General features: G+C 34.0%; 1 protein-coding gene across 5 annotated transcripts in view; it reads left to right on the top strand.

Annotated features, from left to right (window-relative positions):
- ndst3 (N-deacetylase/N-sulfotransferase (heparan glucosaminyl) 3) overlaps nt 1-18,151 on the top strand; it is a 300,588-nt gene that overhangs the window by 183,568 nt on the left and 98,869 nt on the right. For 4 of the 5 annotated variants that reach the window (XM_015344002.2, XM_015344003.2, XM_015344006.2 and 1 more), the window contains one exon: nt 11,980-13,255. In XM_015344002.2, coding sequence (XP_015199488.1) covers nt 12,278-13,255 — 978 coding nt within the window. In that variant the 5' untranslated portion in view covers nt 11,980-12,277. Of the gene's footprint in view, nt 1-7,819; nt 8,431-11,979; nt 13,256-18,151 lie in introns of those variants that run through there. The other variant, XM_006629179.3, reaches the window with a different exon arrangement.

Below are 18,151 nucleotides of genomic sequence, written 5' to 3'. Positions count from 1 at the left end.
TCATACGGATATGATGAAATCAGAACTGAGAAACTCTGCCAAAATGAGAGAAGACATCCATTCTTCCAATTTGGCCTTCAAGAGTAAGAGGAGTGCTTAAAAATAACAATTGATAAAATGATAAATAAGACTGATGTAAAAACTAAACTAATAAGTAATCGCAACATGAAAAATACTGAAAATATTCCTCCTACCTCTGTGATCTGTAAATACACTATTCAAAATAAAAATCAGATCTATACATGAAAAATTATATTTTATGTGTTCCTTTTTGAGGATTTATTGTTAATGTTCATGAGTTATGTATTGTAGAAATATTGAACAGCACAAATCTTCAACTGCTGATAATTAGTTAACCATTATGCTTGAAAGAAAATCTATTTAAAGTTATAGATGTAAGAAAATAATAATTTGTAGAAATAAGAATTTAGCACATTGATGTGACATTCACCCGATGTTTTAGCAACATTATTCACTAAAAAGTTAGAACTTCCCTATGTCAAGGTAACAAACTGACCTTTTATCTTTATGCTGGGCGTTTATGGAAACTCTACTAGGGTTTTTACAATAGGTTTGGTGTTTAGAAATAAAAGCAGCAAAATACCACAACCCTGTCAGAAACTTTACAACAAATAAATAACAGAAATTGTTGTTCACACACATCTATTTCATTTGCTTGACCTGTTTAAACAATTGTCAGGGAAACCCATGTAAACAATGTTGAAAACTGTACTGTCCTTCCCACTGAAATAATGCATTCAAAGTACAAGCTTTCATTGACAGTTACAGGATACTCCTTCTGCTGGAAGTCATTCATTTCTTGCAAAGAATCTTTTATGTTGCTTCAGGTCTTAGATTTGCAACTGCAAATCTGACAGTCTACAGTGCTATATAAAAATGTACTTTTGTCATTCTCCTGAAAACTCAGTTGCAGAGCTTGTAGCCCAAACTTGTATTATGACATGGAGGATTAGAACTGGTATTAGTAATAAATCTTCAAAAGTGAGCTATTCCTGTGGCTGAGGGGTTGTGAGATCCCATTAAACTTATAATAGATTTGATAATGGAAATTTCGTCATCCTAATTCCATTTACTCAGAGGGTATAAATGTAGAGCAAGCCAGTGTTAAACTCTTTAAACAAGGAAATAGGTTTAAGTTGAGGGAGAGATAAGAAACAAATAGCCCCATGTCCCTGTAGGGTATCATTTCATCCAGCCTGCCTTCAAAGGAAATTGCTGTTCAAATAACCAAATCACACTGATTCTACAATGGCCTTGTTTGATTGTACACCAGTCAAATTTAAAACTTCTGCTTCTTTGTGCCTCAGGTTTTATTATCAGTGTGAGTGTTGAACCTATATACATAAAAGATTTAAATTGCTAAGAATATATTTTAATATTTAAATACCTGTTTGTCTAGGATTTGCGTAAATTCCTTTTGGGGTGAAATAAGTACTAATAACTTGAATAGTTAAAAATTAATAATTTCCACAAACATATTAAAAAGCCACAGATTACTCTTTTTTTCAATCAAGAATTGAATTTTTATTTCAAAAAGTGTCACTACTTTCTGATCTTATAATGAAAGCAGTAGAATCTAAATTAGGGAAAATGTAGTTAAAATCTAAATATAAATTTATATATTCTGTCTCATAAAGAAAAGTGTGCACAATAGTACCAGACACCACTTTACAAAGAATGAGGAAATTAATTCCTGTTCTTAAGGATGTGTTACACTCAGAAACGTGTTTAACCAAAAGAACATTTTAGAGGACTTGAGAAAATTAGAGGACTCTAATGAAATTAGAGTCAGTCACAAGCATTGGTATGTTTGTGACTGATATACTTCCTCACATAGAAATTGTTTGGGTGTCTAGGGAAAAAAAGCAGACATACCATTGCAGCAGATTTTATTGGATTCTTTAAGAAAAGGTTGTGTTGGATTGTGGAATTGATAATACCAGTAACCAATAAAGACTCTGTCTCCAAAAGAACAAGATAGACCCAAATAAACCCCCTTGTTTCTAACCTTTCATAGGTTCTAATCTTCAGTTCTTGGAAAAGGAAGGCCAGGGCTTTATGAAGTCTGGTAATTACAAAATATAGCAATTTTGTCCCAAAAGGTTTGATAATATGAAAGTATTCTGATTGAAAGTATATTAAACTTTTGGTGTTATCACAACTGACAGGAAATCAGTTATGGCTTTTAGAATTAATGGAGTATTTTTTTCCTAACAGTACATTTGCTACATTGAAAGGATTCATAATGAACTTTCACCTACCTATAAAGTATTTTAATATTGTAACTTGATAATGTTATTTTACATTCTGGGTGAGGGTATGTGTTATCACAGAAATTAATGCTAGGTTTTCAGTTAAATTATAGTGAATGCCAAAATATTCACAGAAATCCACTCAATAGGAAATTGCATGTAAGAGTACTTCAAGTAATGGCACTCATTCCCAGTACTGTATTTTGTTTTTCAAATAATTGACCTAGGCCCTAAATTACATTAAATTAGGAATAAATCACCTTCTATATTAATTTGAATATATAAAAAATAGGCACACATCTTTTACATCTATGATGTTGTATGTTTCACAGTTTCATGCATAATGAATTGTAATGTAAAACATGTTTAAAAGCAGTCAGTGAATTTGTAGTACAGTAAAATATGATTGTATTTCTTCTAATGCTCAAAATACTTCATAGTTTTTTTTTTAAATCTAGTTAGGGTTAGGAAAGATGCATTGGTTATACTGTATTTATATAGCCCACATTAGTCTAACAGAAATTAGATTGGAGTGCGTTGATAGTTCTATGTTTCCAATGCAGTCCTGTCACAGAGATATTCTGAGATGAGTTATGGATGTCCATTTAAAATGTCTGTAGTCTCCAAACTTAAGGTTCTATTTTGGACATTTTAATATTAATGCAAAACGGCATCTGATAGCTGTTTTTTCCTGCATTTTTACCGCATGGTCTACCATATTCTAGTCTAGGTTTATAATATACAGTAGGTTATAACTAAATGCAGCAATGGTTTTAAAGGTGCATAAAGGAACATTGATCCCTTAATTGAGTATATAGTGATAAGAGCAAGCAGCATAAAATACATTGATTAGAAATTAAACTAAATACAGTGTTTATTATTTATTTTCAACACTCTGGCTTGTTTTCACAGTAATTAAAATTAATTATTTGCTGTACATCATTTGTTTAAAGATGAAGAATATTGACAGGTAGCATGTTTTAATTCACCCCTACTCACTCGATTTGGGCTGTCAGAGCTGGTACATACAATTACTCTGTCTCATCAGTCTTTTAACTGATTTGTATCAGAATGCTCATGTTGAATACTCCACTTTTATTGTAATTACAAAAAAATGTAAAAAGAAGTCTGCTGTGTGTGTTTTTGTTCTGTGAGCTTTTGTTGGCATGGTTTTGTTCTTGCATTCTTTTGTCCTGCATACTTTTGGCAGGGTGCTGTTCTATAATATACATATATTCATGTGTAAATGCAATGTAAATGCATCTCAATTCAAAAAAGGAATTCAAATATAGTTTGGTTTACTTTGACCAATATAATCAATAAGAAAATTGATCACTAATGCACTCATTTTTTCCATCTTCTACTATTCTACGACATATTGAAACACATCAGTGTGCCTGTATTGACACAGTTTGAATCCAACACCTATTGACAATGAGCTATACTTCACTACAACTTACTAAACAATGACGATGTCATTTTCCCTGATGAGGCTTGTCTCTGTGTGAATAGGGTTGATGGTCAAGTGTGAGAATGAACACAACAAATGAAGTGTTTTAATGATGCTTGTTGACATTGTGGTCACTGAAAGACAGTATCGGGAATGACCTTCTGTTGTGTTTCTGGTGTTATTCTATCATCACTGTATCATTGTCAATGCTAACTATAGAAGGTTTCTTTCAAGTGTGAAAGGATGTGGCTCTGCAATCTTTAGCTGTGCTAATAAATTAATTTCACCATATCCTTCTTGGCACAGGACAATGGTAGATTAGCCCACCCTTAGGCCAATCTAGGTCTAAATTTAGACCTAGGTGGACAGGGATACTGTATAATCAATAACCAGGTACTAGCAATGTCTGGCAGTGTGAAACAACTTAATTGAGAAGAAATGTACTGTCTTATCTCCATGGATTGTTTGTAATAATTAAAGACACACCATTTATCAAAATGCTGTTACTAAAGTAATTAAAATTAACTGGTAGTAAATGAGCCCTAATAAATTATTTATTTAACAATCTCACTTAAGAGTTTAATGTCTTGTGACTCTTACTTCCCATAAGGTGTACAGTACATGGTGAAATTGAATCTATATAGTGTATATTGTGGACATAATCTTAATTAAAAACTTTATTTTATATAGTGGCTTCTAAAAGCACTTTACAGAATGACAACAGGAACAATAACAATAAAAAATAAGCACAAGATAAACATGATAAGAATACGCAGAGGAGACAGTAGATGGTGGTACTAAATACAACAGGAGCAGGCTCGACTAAAGAAGAAGGTTTTGAGTCTGGATTTGAAGGAGTTTAGAGCAGGTGACTCTCTGATATCCTTGGGGAGAGAGTTCCAGAGCTTGGGAGCATAACAGGAGAAGGCCCTGTCATCCATAGAGTGTAGATGGGCTTGAAGGACAGTTAGGAGACCAGAATTAGAGGAGCAAAGGTTGCGCTAAGGAGTAGGGTGATAATAGATCAGACAGGTACTGAGTTGCCAAGCCATGCAGAGCCTTATAGGCGAGCATGAGGATTTTGAAGTCAACATGAAACTCGACAGGAAGCCAGTGAAAGGACTCCAGGATTGGAATAATGTGATCACTAGCACTAGACCTGGTCAGGATTCTGGCTGCTGAATTTTGGACATACTGGAATTTGTTCAATGTGGATCTAGATACCACAGCGAGTAGAGCATTACAGTAGTCAATTCGGGAGAAGACAAATGTGTTGATCAGCTTTTCAGCCACAGTTAGTGATAACATAGGGATAGTCTAGCGATATTTCTAAGGTGAAAGAAAGATGTTTTAACAATATACTGCACATGTGGGTCAAATGTTAAGCCTGAAACAAATATCACTCCAAGGTTTTTCAATTTAGACTGAAGCTCAAGTACAGTACCATCACACAGACAGGGTTAAAGGATTGGCTTTACGAAGTTGATGGGGCATGCCAATAAGCATGACTTCAGTCTTGTCACAAGATGAAGGAAATTTTGAGTCATCCAAGTGTTTATGTTAGAGATGCAATTAGAATAGAGAGAGCCACATCAGTGTCAGGTTTGGTATGGATGTATATTTGAGTATCATCAGCATAGAAATGATAGTTGAGGCCATGTGATCTTAAAAGCTGACCAAGTGAAAACATGTAAATGCTGAAGAGGAACACCAGACATAAAGAGACCAATTTCTGACCTAAATCCGCCAAGAGAGACAAAGTGACAGCGATCATTGAGGTAAGACTTGAACCATTTCAAAGAGCAGTGTCAGAAACCCCAAACACAGTCTCAAGACGAGAAAGTAAGATGTCATGGTTAACAGTGTTGAAAGCAGTGCTTAGATCAAGAAGAATGAGGATAGAGAGAGAACCAGAATCAGAAGCTATTCGAAGATCTTTAGTAACTTTGACCAGGGTAGTTTCTGTGCTGTGAAGTTGACAGAGGCCAGATTGGAGGGGTTCAAAAAGGTTATTTACATTGAGGTGGTTATGTAATTGTAATGTGACAGAATGTTTTAGAATTTTTGCAAGGGTAAGTTAGAGATGGGGCGAAATGTGTTTTTGATTGTCCATGTTAGGCTTTTTTGGCATGGGGGTAATGGCAGCAGTTTTGAGGACCGTTGGTACAATACCAGTGCTCAAGGATTAATTTATTATATTGAGGATAACATTTCTGAAAAATGTCAGTACTGTATATTTCAAGCTCAAAAAGTGTATTCTAAATGATTGAAAGTGTAACTAATCTAAAATTACTGTGGGCAGTATCACAATTAATGAGTAAGGGGAGTTGGAAAATTAGTAAAAACAATAAATATATATATTATTAAAATAATACTGCATATTATTAATATTATTAAGTGCCTTTCAAGAGTCTCAGAGTCTTTAACTAATACAACCCATTTGGTACAGTAGTACTGATTTAACTTATTGGGCACTTGTCTTACAGGTAAGATGTTTCAAAAGGTAATTAATGCATTTGATGTTGTAGTATTTTTACAAAAGCTTAAGGGTAAAAAAAGGTAATTTTCTCAAAAATAACAAAACAGAATGTCGAACGTGTAAGCCGCTTACTCTTTCCTGTGCATTGCAGGAAATATTGCATTAAAATTGTGCATAACATAATGTTTCTTTATTAGCCCTATACAATTTCTTGCATTAGGAATGCATCTTTTCACATACCCCAGCTTTTCTCCATGGAGACACAGACACAGAGACAGAGACAGGGAGAGAAGCTTGGGGTCAGAGCACAGGGTCTGCCATTGTACGGCGCCCCTGGAGCAGTTAGGGTTAAGGGCCTTGCTCAGGGGCCCAACGGAGTAGGATTCCTCTGCCGACCACGGGATTTGAACCGGCAACCTTCCAGTCACAGGCGCAGATCCTTAGCCACAGAGCCACCGCTCCGCCCGTATTGGGAACACTAAGCTATGAAAAGCAGCTTTATATGAAATGTTGCCTGTTTTGTTTTGTTTTTTGGTATAATAAGGCAATGATACAAATTTAGTATACTGTTTAAGAATCTGTATGAGGGAGGTAGTTGCATTATATTCTTAAAGTGCTGTGTTTTTTTTTACAAAACCATAGAATGATAAGATGGGTCTTTCTACTGCAGAATACTGAATGAAATGGCACTTTGAGTCATGAATCAGCCAGCCAGTCCAAAAACTATTTAACTATCAGTCTATCAAAATGAAATATATGTTTACACACTAAATTCTACTAACAAGGCAAGGCTTGCTGTATTTATTATACTGTTTATACTTAACACAAACAGGCTGGCTATGACTGCTAAATAATGCATGGGTACATGAGGAGATTTACTCTGACTGATATTGTCTGAACACCTGAATGTTTTTTTTTATCATAATTACATTATGATAAAATTGCATTTTAATTTATCATCAAGACATCAGATGCTTTTGATGTTTTGTACTGTTCAAGAAAATGTCAAATATGCCAGTTAAACCATTTTTGAATGTGATTTTATTATGTTTATTTCTAACTTACCATTTTTTATCCCATAAAATATTACCATTGTCTCCCACTTTCGTTGCTTTCATTTCACTTTAGTTAAAAAGCTCACAAACAGGACTAAATCATTGCATACATTTCTATTTTTATTAGAATTACTAAAAACACTTTCTTTACTTATATTAGTGGATATTGTACAAGACAAAATCTGGAACACACAACATATCTGTAGATCCTATCTCTCCATGCAGTCTGTTCACCCTTGTTAGATGACATCTGCTTCTAATTGCTGTCAAAGTAATGAAAAGCATGTGCTGTTAATATAGTTATGAGCTAGACTGTGATTTAAAAGTATGAATATGTTAGTTGTTTTTTTTTCCTACCAAGAACAGTGCAGAAAAAGAAAAAAAAGCACAAGCTTTACAGAATAACAGAATTTGGTCAATAAAACATACAGTATACCATGCTTAGTTTACCATAAATTTGGAACTGTATTTCTGGGCTTTAGGCAATTGAAAAGCATCTCTCTGTTTGCCATTCATGTTAGGGCTGTCAAAGAGAGTAGCTGGGAATGACATTTTACTCCTGCTCTCGTCAGAAGCCTGATTTTGAGAGAAATGGCACAACTTACACAAGTGCATAGTGACAGGTCCTGGGTATCCTTTGGGAGTATCCAATCAATCATGAGATTGTGAGAGGAATTCAGCCGAGCACTGAATTAGCTTCCAATGGAATGTATTCATGTGCAACATCCCACTGTCTAAATGACACCAAAATGGCTCCTAGTCCTTGAAAGACTTTACCATGATTAGCTGGAGGAATTGGCTGTTTGTGTCAATCACTCTCCTGCGCCAGCTCTTTCTATAGTTCTGTAGGTGAGAGACGGGCGGCATTCTGATAACGGAGACAACAGAAGCAGCAGCTGCCGGGATTTTCTGTGGTGATTAAATACTTCTTGTGTCTTTTCCGCTGCTATAATCCTTGTACCAGAGAAAGAGGCTGCATGAGAATAATGGTGAATAGAGCAGTGAATCATTCCAGCTGGCTGCATCTTAAATAGCACTCTGTATAGAATGGGATTGGACTCCCTTGTTCAGTCACTAGAGCAGCAGCATTTTAAGGAGTTTCTCCTAGAATTTGTTCCAGAAAGAGGGGCTTTTCCTCTTCTTCTCTCACTAGTAGTCACATTTCGACATGAGGTAAGTGAGCACAGAGTTCCTAGTGTCTGGCTGAGACTGAGAAGCCGTGTTTGTGCTACTGATACATATTGTAACTTTGCGAGTGTGTGTTTGCAAGCAGTTTTCACTGTTTCTGAGGCATAACTCTGATTAGCACTGGCTTTTTAACTCTAAAAAGGATTACTATCTTATTCTCTTTGTTTGCTGTTTGTGCAGTAACCTGCCTAGACTCCCAGAATTGAGTGTACATCTTAACAGTGCTAAAAGGATCTTGTGTCTTACAGCATGTGAAATAAGCCTTTGCTAAAATAGCAAAGAATCTGGTATGTGTACTCATTTTTGAAAGTAATAATGTAAAAATATCCATTGATTAAAAGAAAGGGCTTTAGGGAATTTGTAACAGAATTGTACCGTACAGTGCATAGAATTGATCAAAGTATGTATTATTATGTGTGATAAGGAAGGTATATATATTTGCTAAGAATAGTTTTTAAGGATTGTTGTGATGGTGTAAACATTTTTAAAGGGATAGCAGTCAGTACTAGTTTCTTAGTTACCACTTCAAAAACATTAAATACACTTTTATAGCACTTGTTTCTTGGGACATCTCCAGAACAAATCCATTCTTTTCAATATAAACCGTGCTATATTTACTTTTTTGGTTCACACATTTAATGTTAACATTGGATTAACCATTTTTATGGTTACAAAAATAATTTATTTTAAAATGGATTAATACTTTTTGTAAAACTTTGTATTAAATAAGGGAAGTAAGAAGATGGGTTTTAAGAGACATTTTAACAGCAGATATTCAGGTAGTATTTTAAAAACATACTGACATCATGAGACAACAACAAATCAATTGAACTTTTTGAAAATGCTACTATTAAGGGTCATATTTATATTTATGTTATTTTTGTAAAATGCCCTTAAACAGTAAATGTAGAGTATGCTCTAAATTCTTTGATTAAATTTACTCGAAATAAAGTTTTTAAGGTTATGTATATGAACTGGGAATTCAAATGCTAACATGCTGACAATTCTCTGCATCGACTTTGGAAAAGGCCACGTTGTAAGTGAATAAAAATTGTAATTTTTTAGCCATTGCTTCTGTTTATATAAATACTTTGCTTTTGCTTTTGGCCTGCTTTTCATAAGAAATATATTTGATGTGTTAAATGTAATTTCTTGCTTACAATTCAGAGTGACACATGTTAGCAATGTCTGCCCTCTAGTGCCAGAACTAAATTTGAAAGGTAAAAGAATCCCTTTCAGGTAAATGCACACTATAAAGGTTGTGCGCGAAGACGTTATTCTTCAGATAAGATAAGCATACTATATAGACTTTAGGTCAATATGTCAATATGTCAACTGTAGCAAAGGAGCTATATAACATTTGTCATACAAAATTGTTTACGTTGCATTAGAAAAGTTTTGGAATTTCTCTATAGACACATAAAATGCACACTGGCTGTCTTATTAAATGGATAAAAATCCTTCTTTTATGTTTGTACTATGTTTTACATTACTTATGTTCTTTCTTAGATTGGTGATTTGAAGAGCTTAGTATTGGTCCTGGAAATGATTTAAAATAAAAATGTTTTTTATATTTCTATATCATTATAAACAAATGTTATTGATCTTCATATGGGGAAATCAAAATGTTCTCAATATTCAAATGTACAGATAGTGGATAACATTTTTATGTGTGCAATTCTGAATATGTTTTCAAGCTCTTTCAATTCCACATTTGCAAATTTATTATTATCTGTTGTTGTTATTATTGTTATTGTATTTCTGGGACTGTCGTGTTATATTAATGTTGTTTCTTTAAAAAGCTTTTGTGTTAAAGTTATGAACTCTTGTCACATCAACATTAGCCTGTTTTTTAAAGAAATCATCAATAAAGAGGCAAACCTTTCTGTAATATTAGGTTGTCCTGATCTTAGTAGGATGATAAATACATAATTACATGGAAACATCTAATAATCTACATTAATTAACTCCAGGCACTCTGTATTCAGATTGTATTTTTGTGATGTATCTGATCATTATTATGATCATTATTTTAATTTGACAATTACAGCTTTTAACAAAACAATATGTATAAGCTTTTTATTAGTTAATATTTCTTAAGAGCAGTTACTGTAAATGCAAATAATACTTAACATTTAAGTTCTTAGTTTTCAGCATTTTGCAGATACCATTTTTAGATTATTTTTAAATTATACTATTACTAACATGTGAATCCAATCAATTGTTTGTTTTTTCTGGTTTGTAACCATGAAAATACTATTAAGTCATAAATTATTTATCATTAGTATTTAATGTTGTTTAAGATATGAGTTTTAAATAAGACTACTACCACCACTAACATTACTATTCATAAATATAATTATTTGCATTTGTATAGTGATCTTTCAGATGAATCTCAGAATACTACATGTATCATTGGGAAGTCACGTCATCCACCTCTGAAGTATAGCACCCACTTCTATAATGCTTGGCAACCATTCTACACCAGTAGTGCACTATGCAGCAAATTAGATAAAGAAGTGATGATTACTTTACCACTAAGGAAGAAAATAAGGTAGGCTATGCTGATCAACCCTAAAAAAAAAGCTATGTCACTAGCATTAGAACCTCAAAAAAGTGCCAGGGGATCAATGTTCATAAGTAGTCAAAAGCATTGGTTTAATATTTAATCTAAAGGACAGCACCTCAGTAAAGTGACCCTTGTTACTTCAGTGGGGTATTAGATTGGAAATTCAGGCTGTAAACAAAGAATACATACTGTACACATAGGCTTTTTACATTACTCAATTTGTATTCTTATTTTTATTATCTTTTATATATTATATATTATATCATATCTTATATATTATTATTATTATATTTATTTTAAATTAATCTTAATTTTTATGTTGTTTACTTTTTTAGTTTAATTTTTGTTTGTGTGGAATTTGTTGCTCGTCCTATCCAATGTTTTAATTGACTTAATTTTTACTGTTTTGCTTGTACTTATACGTAGTTTAAATGTTGTTTATATTGCAAGTGGCCCTGGATAAGGGTGTCTGCTTATCTCGTTAATGGATTATTTTACCTCAGAGTTATGAATGTTCACTTTGACGTGGTTCTTAATGTGCTGTAACACCAATTATGTTTCAATTTTTAAGCCATTCATTTTGCCACTTGCTTTCCATCTTGTACAAACATATGACTAGAAAACTGTGTAGACAAAGAAGAAAGGATAGATATTGGCTAAATATTCACATCCAAACATAAATATAAGTTTAATTGGTAACTGAGTTCCTTTACCAGGTAGAGAATGTGCTCAGTTCACAATACTTTTGTCTGGTAAACCAACATGTGGCACACTCTAACCTAGAAGCAATAATTAGGAATAGGGACTGCTAGAGACAAATTATGCCATACATGCAATTTAGGAGCCCAAAGATGCATATTGTTTATATACATTATCTGCAAAGGTTGTAGTTATTTAGAATTTTAGGGGAAACTGGTTAGTATTATGAATTCCAGTTTATTCTGACATTTTGTCTTTTCTTTCAGATAATATTGAAGGAAACATATTGGATCTTTTCTACTGGCATCTTAGACTCTCAGAGTTCATTTCTATGGAGACGATCTCTAGGAAAAGTGAGTCCTCTTTCAGTTGACTGCCCAAAGACACTGGAAAATCAAGAGAAGATCCCACTCCATACAGCTCCTGAAGGGAAATCCTCAATGTACTGCAATGGTTACATGAATCCCTTATGAATACTAGAGAGTCCCACATTTTTCTCACTATGGGACAATAATAAATAAAAGAAGAATAAAAAATATTTAAAAGAAGGCCCATCAATACACCATGAATTTTGTCATTAAGCTTCGCAGGAATTTGCGAAGACTGGTGATCCTACTCGCCACCTTCTGCATGGTGAGCATTCTCATATCTGCTTATTACTTGTACAATGGCTATAACCAGGAGATAGAACTCTCAGATGGTACCCCTGATATGGATTGTGGAGACCTAAAGCTTCTACCTTATCGGCTAATGGAGATGAAGACTGCAAAGCCCATTGACACTTCAAGGACAGATCCTGTCGTACTGGTCTTTGTCGAGAGTCAGTATTCGCAGCTGGGGCAAGATATCATTGCAATCCTGGAGTCAAGTCAGTTCCAGTACCATTCAGAAATTGCGCCAGGAAAGGGTGATATCCCACCCTTGACAAATAAAGGAAGAGGACGCTATGCACTGATTATCTATGAAAATATGCTAAAATATGTGAATATGGACTCATGGAATAGGGACCTTTTAGATAAATACTGTGTGGAATACAGCGTTGGAATTATTGGTTTCCACAAGGCAAATGAAAACACTTTACCAATCGTCAAACTGAAGGGCTTTCCTTTGTACCTACATACCAATTTGGGCCTTAAGGATTGCTGTGTTAATCCTCGTTCTCCATTGCTCTCTATCACCAAAGCAGAAGTAGACAGGGGACCATTACCTGGAGAGGACTGGACAGTGTTCCAGTCCAACCATTCCACATATGAACCAGTGTTGCTGGCTAAATCAAGACAAACAGATAACATTCCATCAGCCCTCATGGGGCAATCTCTGTACATTACCGTTATCCAGGATTTAGGCCTTTATGATGGCATTCAACGTGTTCTTTTCGGACACAACCTTAATTATTGGCTGCACAGGCTCATCTTCGTGGATGCCATTTCTTTCCTTTCAGGGAAGAAGCTCTCTCTGTCTATGGAAAGATACATTCTTGTTGACATTGATGATATTTTTGTTGGGAAAGAAGGAACCCGGATGAATGTCAATGATGTAAAGGTAAGAGAAAAGAACATAAGTATAAGTAATTTGCATTTGGTCTCCAGGTCAAAGAGCCTATTAACTTGAATAATGGTTTGAAATACTTGCATTCACCCTTTCCCACGTTCTGGCACTATTTCACTGTTGTAGCAGAGTGGGGGTTAGACTTCGCCTTTGTCCTATTATTGCATGACTTACTGAATTCTTTTAAGCCTATGGCTAGCAGTGTGACAACAGCATAAAACTATCAAGTTATGCAAAGTGATTCATTACTTCTTATTCAGATGTTTTACTAGCAGTGAATGTACCTCAGAGGCTATTATACTCTCTAGGATATCTTAAAAAACTGTGAACAATACTTTACTTTTAAAAGCATGTTATGTTAAGCAGGTATATTAGATATGCAAATTATACTTTATTTTTAAAGATAGAGTTTAACACTAAAGGTTACTTATGTGCTAGAGTTAAATAGCTGTGAAAGCTTTATTACTTATAATTATGTATTACATTTTACATTCCTTCCATTAATAGTTGGTTTGCCAAACTGTAATAAGTGTCTGAATATTAAACACGTTAAACAATTAAAATCATCTTATTTTTATGATAAATGTGCTTTATCATAAAACAAAAGAATATCTACAAACCATATTACTGAAAAATCACTTTTAATTTTTGAAGATTGCTTTCTGTTTCTTCATTAACTCGTACTGAATTTGCATGAACTGACCATGTTATTATGGTGAGTGCTCAGAACTATGATATTAATATATCAAGTACTGTTATTATGTTTTATAAATATAGCTAATGACCTAATTCTAAAAACAATACATACTTTGGTCCACTTTTTGTTTCCTGATAGTCTATCATAAGTTCCAAAGCTGTTATAAAAGTATCCTTTGCCAATTTTTTCACTTAAACTTCCAACAATTACTTTCAGATTTAGAGAATAAACCACTTTACTGATAAGCTGTACTAATTAGTGCTGTGCAAGTACATTACTACAATCCTTTCAAAAGCACAAGCACAGAACTCTTCTGACATGACAAGGTCAGCTGCCACTATTTCTTGAGGAGGTGGATTCATGGAAATAACATTTTTATTTCCATATACTTCAGTTTCCACATTCAGCAACAGAAGCATCGGCACCCTATATCTGAAGCAAACATATTCATTATTGCATTTATTCTAATAAATATTATTTGTCAAACTGTGTTGTGAGTGTCAACTATAACGTGTTTTAATCTAGAAAGCTTACAACTGAATAGGAAATAGCTGTGATACAATGCTAAAGCTGAGGGATCGAATGCCTCTTGTATCTTTGGGGCTGAGGCTGCAAACAAGAGGGGGGTTTTCACAAGAGCAAATTGCAATAAAGTCTGCAGTGACATGACAGGAAAACATATACTCTGTTGTCTTTTTTTCATTTGAGATGGTAAATCAGTTTTCACATAAATCAATAATTTATGCAAAATCTTCCTGCCTTTCAGTTGTATTTCAGTACGACAGTCAATGAACCCATAGTGCTGACCACCAGTAAACTGACAAGTTCTAGATACAGTATGAAGGCAGTGGGTGGATAATCTACCTCTAGTCTCATCAACTGATAGTGCTTATAATTCATTTTCATGTTAGAACTGTGATAGCCAGTATGTCTCTCTTCTCATCCCTGCATTCATGTTTCGCAATCCTCTAGACTTTCAGGTAGATAATGTGATGGATGATTTCTAGTTTAATTTACTTGTTGCATTAAGCCCTCATATGTATACTCTGAGACTATATGCTTGAAATAATAATAATAATAAAAAAATAAAAAACTAATTTCTGTAGTGGTTGGGTAAAGTTGGTACACTATACAATCACATTGTTCTGTACAAATTTCACAAGCACATACAGTATATTATTAGAAAGATATTTAATATCATTTATTTTTTATAAAAGAGTTTTGTTTGATTTGTTTCATTCATCCTATCATGTGCACTGACTGACTGTGCTGAAGCAAACACAGTGTTGGTATAAATTGCATGTTTGCCCAAAGTGTTATCTTCTACATGCTTGTAGCCCAAATCCTGTGAACAATGACATGGCAGCTATAGCATTTTAGTGGTGTAATAACATGAACCTAAACAGTAAGCCTAGGAATTTTCTGTTACAGTTAGCTGCCTACAGTACATTGGTACTATAGTATTCCATGTCTTCAGCTTAAATGGTAAAATTCTCCAAAATTGATTGGAAAATGATCATGACATAGGTAAAGCCAACCACCTTTTGCTGCAGTTTCATGTAAAATCACAGAGAAATTAGGTGTATATTGAAAGGAAACTGAATTGTCACCATAAAGACTTATAGAAGGATTACAAAAGGTAAAAACAGGTCAATCTAATCAGGGACAGAAAGTTCGGCAGTCCATCGTTTTATTTCCATACTGTGCCTTCACAGTGTCTAGAGGACCATTTCCTCTGATGCAGCTGCGTGTTTACATCACATTTGTGCTGCACAACAAGCGTTTGATTACATAAATGGTAACTTTCAGTTACAGTTCCTTTAACAAGGTTGTTGGAAAAATATACTGATAGTAAGAAAGAAACAATTGTTTTTGGATCCAATATTCATTTGTTGCATTTGTAATGCCTCACAATAAACAAAGGGTTAGTCAATCACTGGTCACAATGTAAGCAGTAAAAATATTATTTGTGAGAGAAAGAATCAATAGGATGTTCTCATATAGTGAACATGTGGCTCATTAGCAGTCTTCCCATGATTGTAGTTACTGTATAATACGATGCGATTTGAGGACCGTGTGTGGCATTTTACACAGACTTGGTGTTATTCAGTGTCTTATTAAGTATGTGTGCCATTCTTGTTATTTAAAAAAAGTGTCATGTATTGAAGTCATTAGATGAACAAGTAAGAACTATTTTTATGACAGGGTGCAAAACATGAATTGCCCTTCAAGATGCATCTTAGATAGAGCCCAAGGCATCTTCTTGTCTGAACTCATCCTAGTTTGTCAGTGAGGCATTACCATCATGCTGCCCAAGATAACTGCTTGATTTTTTTTTTGTCTGTGTCTCATCACTCAGCTCTGGATGTTGGGAGATTAGAATGTCACTCTCCGCAGTTTGCTGAAATATCCCCCATCATGGCACTGAGTAATGAGTTGGTCCCAAATGTCTTCGTAGCTTTGACAAATGGTTTTCTAAAATTTTGAGTGAGGTCTTGTATATCTAGAATCTATAATTCCTTCAGAATTCCTTTCAGATAGCTCAGTGATTTTTTTATTATTTCTTTACCACAGGCCTGCTCTCAAAGTAATTTAATTATTTTTAGTGTTTGAACATTCTCTGTTTAAAAGTACCTACTGGGCTGTTTGATCCACTGAAAAGGACAATAAATATTTGGAAAATCTGTGAAAATAGGGCAATTTCAGTTCTCCCTTTCAATTGTAATTGTAACTGATGCAGTTGGAAAGAAAATGTGCCAAATGTGAAAAGGTTTTTAAGTGGTGCTCTGTGTACTGATTTTCTAAACAGTTGGGATTAGAAAAAATAAGGATGATATCAGAGCATACTGGAGAAGCAAGGAGGTGCATTTTTGTAATATAAAAATATGTTTGGAAATTTCAAACAGACTTAAAGCACTTGCATAAAGTAAAAGGCAGCTAAATAAAATATGAAAACTGGCCAAAAGTACTGAGTAAATTCATCTACTTTAATAAGTTAGAAGTATTAGTTATTACACCATGAAATGTCCCATACACCTTGTATAAAGTAATATTTTCAAGATTCATTCTGTTTCCATGGTGTCCATGTACTATGTTAATAAGTAATCAGAGTGTGCTGTATGCACTGGTATCTTGCTTTCAACAGAGGCAGTCATACTGAATTAAACAAATCAATAATCCTATATTTTTTCAGATACCTCCTGATTTGTGTAATCCCTATTTTTTAGCATTCCAAATAATTTTTGTAAATGTTTGACCACTAGATTTTGCATGCTATAAATGAGCAACGGGTATGTTCACTCTATTATTGATTAATTGTGATTGTACTTTAAAGTGCTTTAAACATTCACAACTACCATTTAATATAAAGTCAGATGTGTTCAATTAAATGGGTAAAAATGTTCTAGTACACTCTTAAATACGGTGATACCCTTGCCAAAATTGTTTGAATAGTAAGTTCAAGCAAACTTGAATTAGAGGTGCAGGCTGAAAAAGATTACAATAGTTGTCAGAGGTTCAAGACAAACTTATATATCCTTAAAAGAAAAAAATAAATCAGAGACTGTGTTTGCGGAGTGAGAGTCTGTAGAAAACTACCCATAATGTTGTTAAAGCTGATAACAATGTTTCTTCTAAGAATCCTCAGACCAATCCGCGATTAGAAATCAGATTGAACTAGATGGGCAGAATGGCCTCATCTCATTTGGTTTTACAAAAAAGCACACATTAATACAAATTGCTGCCCTTAAAAAGGTTAAAAGAAAAGTGACAGGATTAACTAGTCTATACGTATGGCATACACATTATTAAAAGAACTGAGTCTCTTTTGCCTTAAACCAAAGAGATTATATGAAGACTTGATACAAGTGTTCCAGATCAGGATAAGTTTTAATCATGTTAATCAAATGAACAGTGAAACAAGGATTTGTGGACACAAATGATAATTAAAAGGAAGTGTACCTCTATTAGTGCCTGGAACCAATTTTCATCCATGTTAATGTAGTTGATCCTATGGGGTTCTGTAAGAAACAGCTGATGAACTTATTGGATAAATAGGCCTCTAGCAACCTTTCTAATGTGTTTTGTTCTTATGTGTAAGATAGCACATTGGTAAGGAATTGAAAATTTAATATTAACAAGCTTTTTAAGGTTAATTTAATACCAAAATATGAGCACATTCTTATACAAACAGC

Source organism: Lepisosteus oculatus, chromosome 1 (genome assembly GCF_040954835.1).
Source record: "Lepisosteus oculatus isolate fLepOcu1 chromosome 1, fLepOcu1.hap2, whole genome shotgun sequence".
Lineage (NCBI taxonomy): Eukaryota > Metazoa > Chordata > Actinopteri > Semionotiformes > Lepisosteidae > Lepisosteus > Lepisosteus oculatus.
The sequence above is the reverse complement of the archived record's forward strand: the minus strand, read 5'-3'. Positions and strand labels throughout refer to the sequence as shown.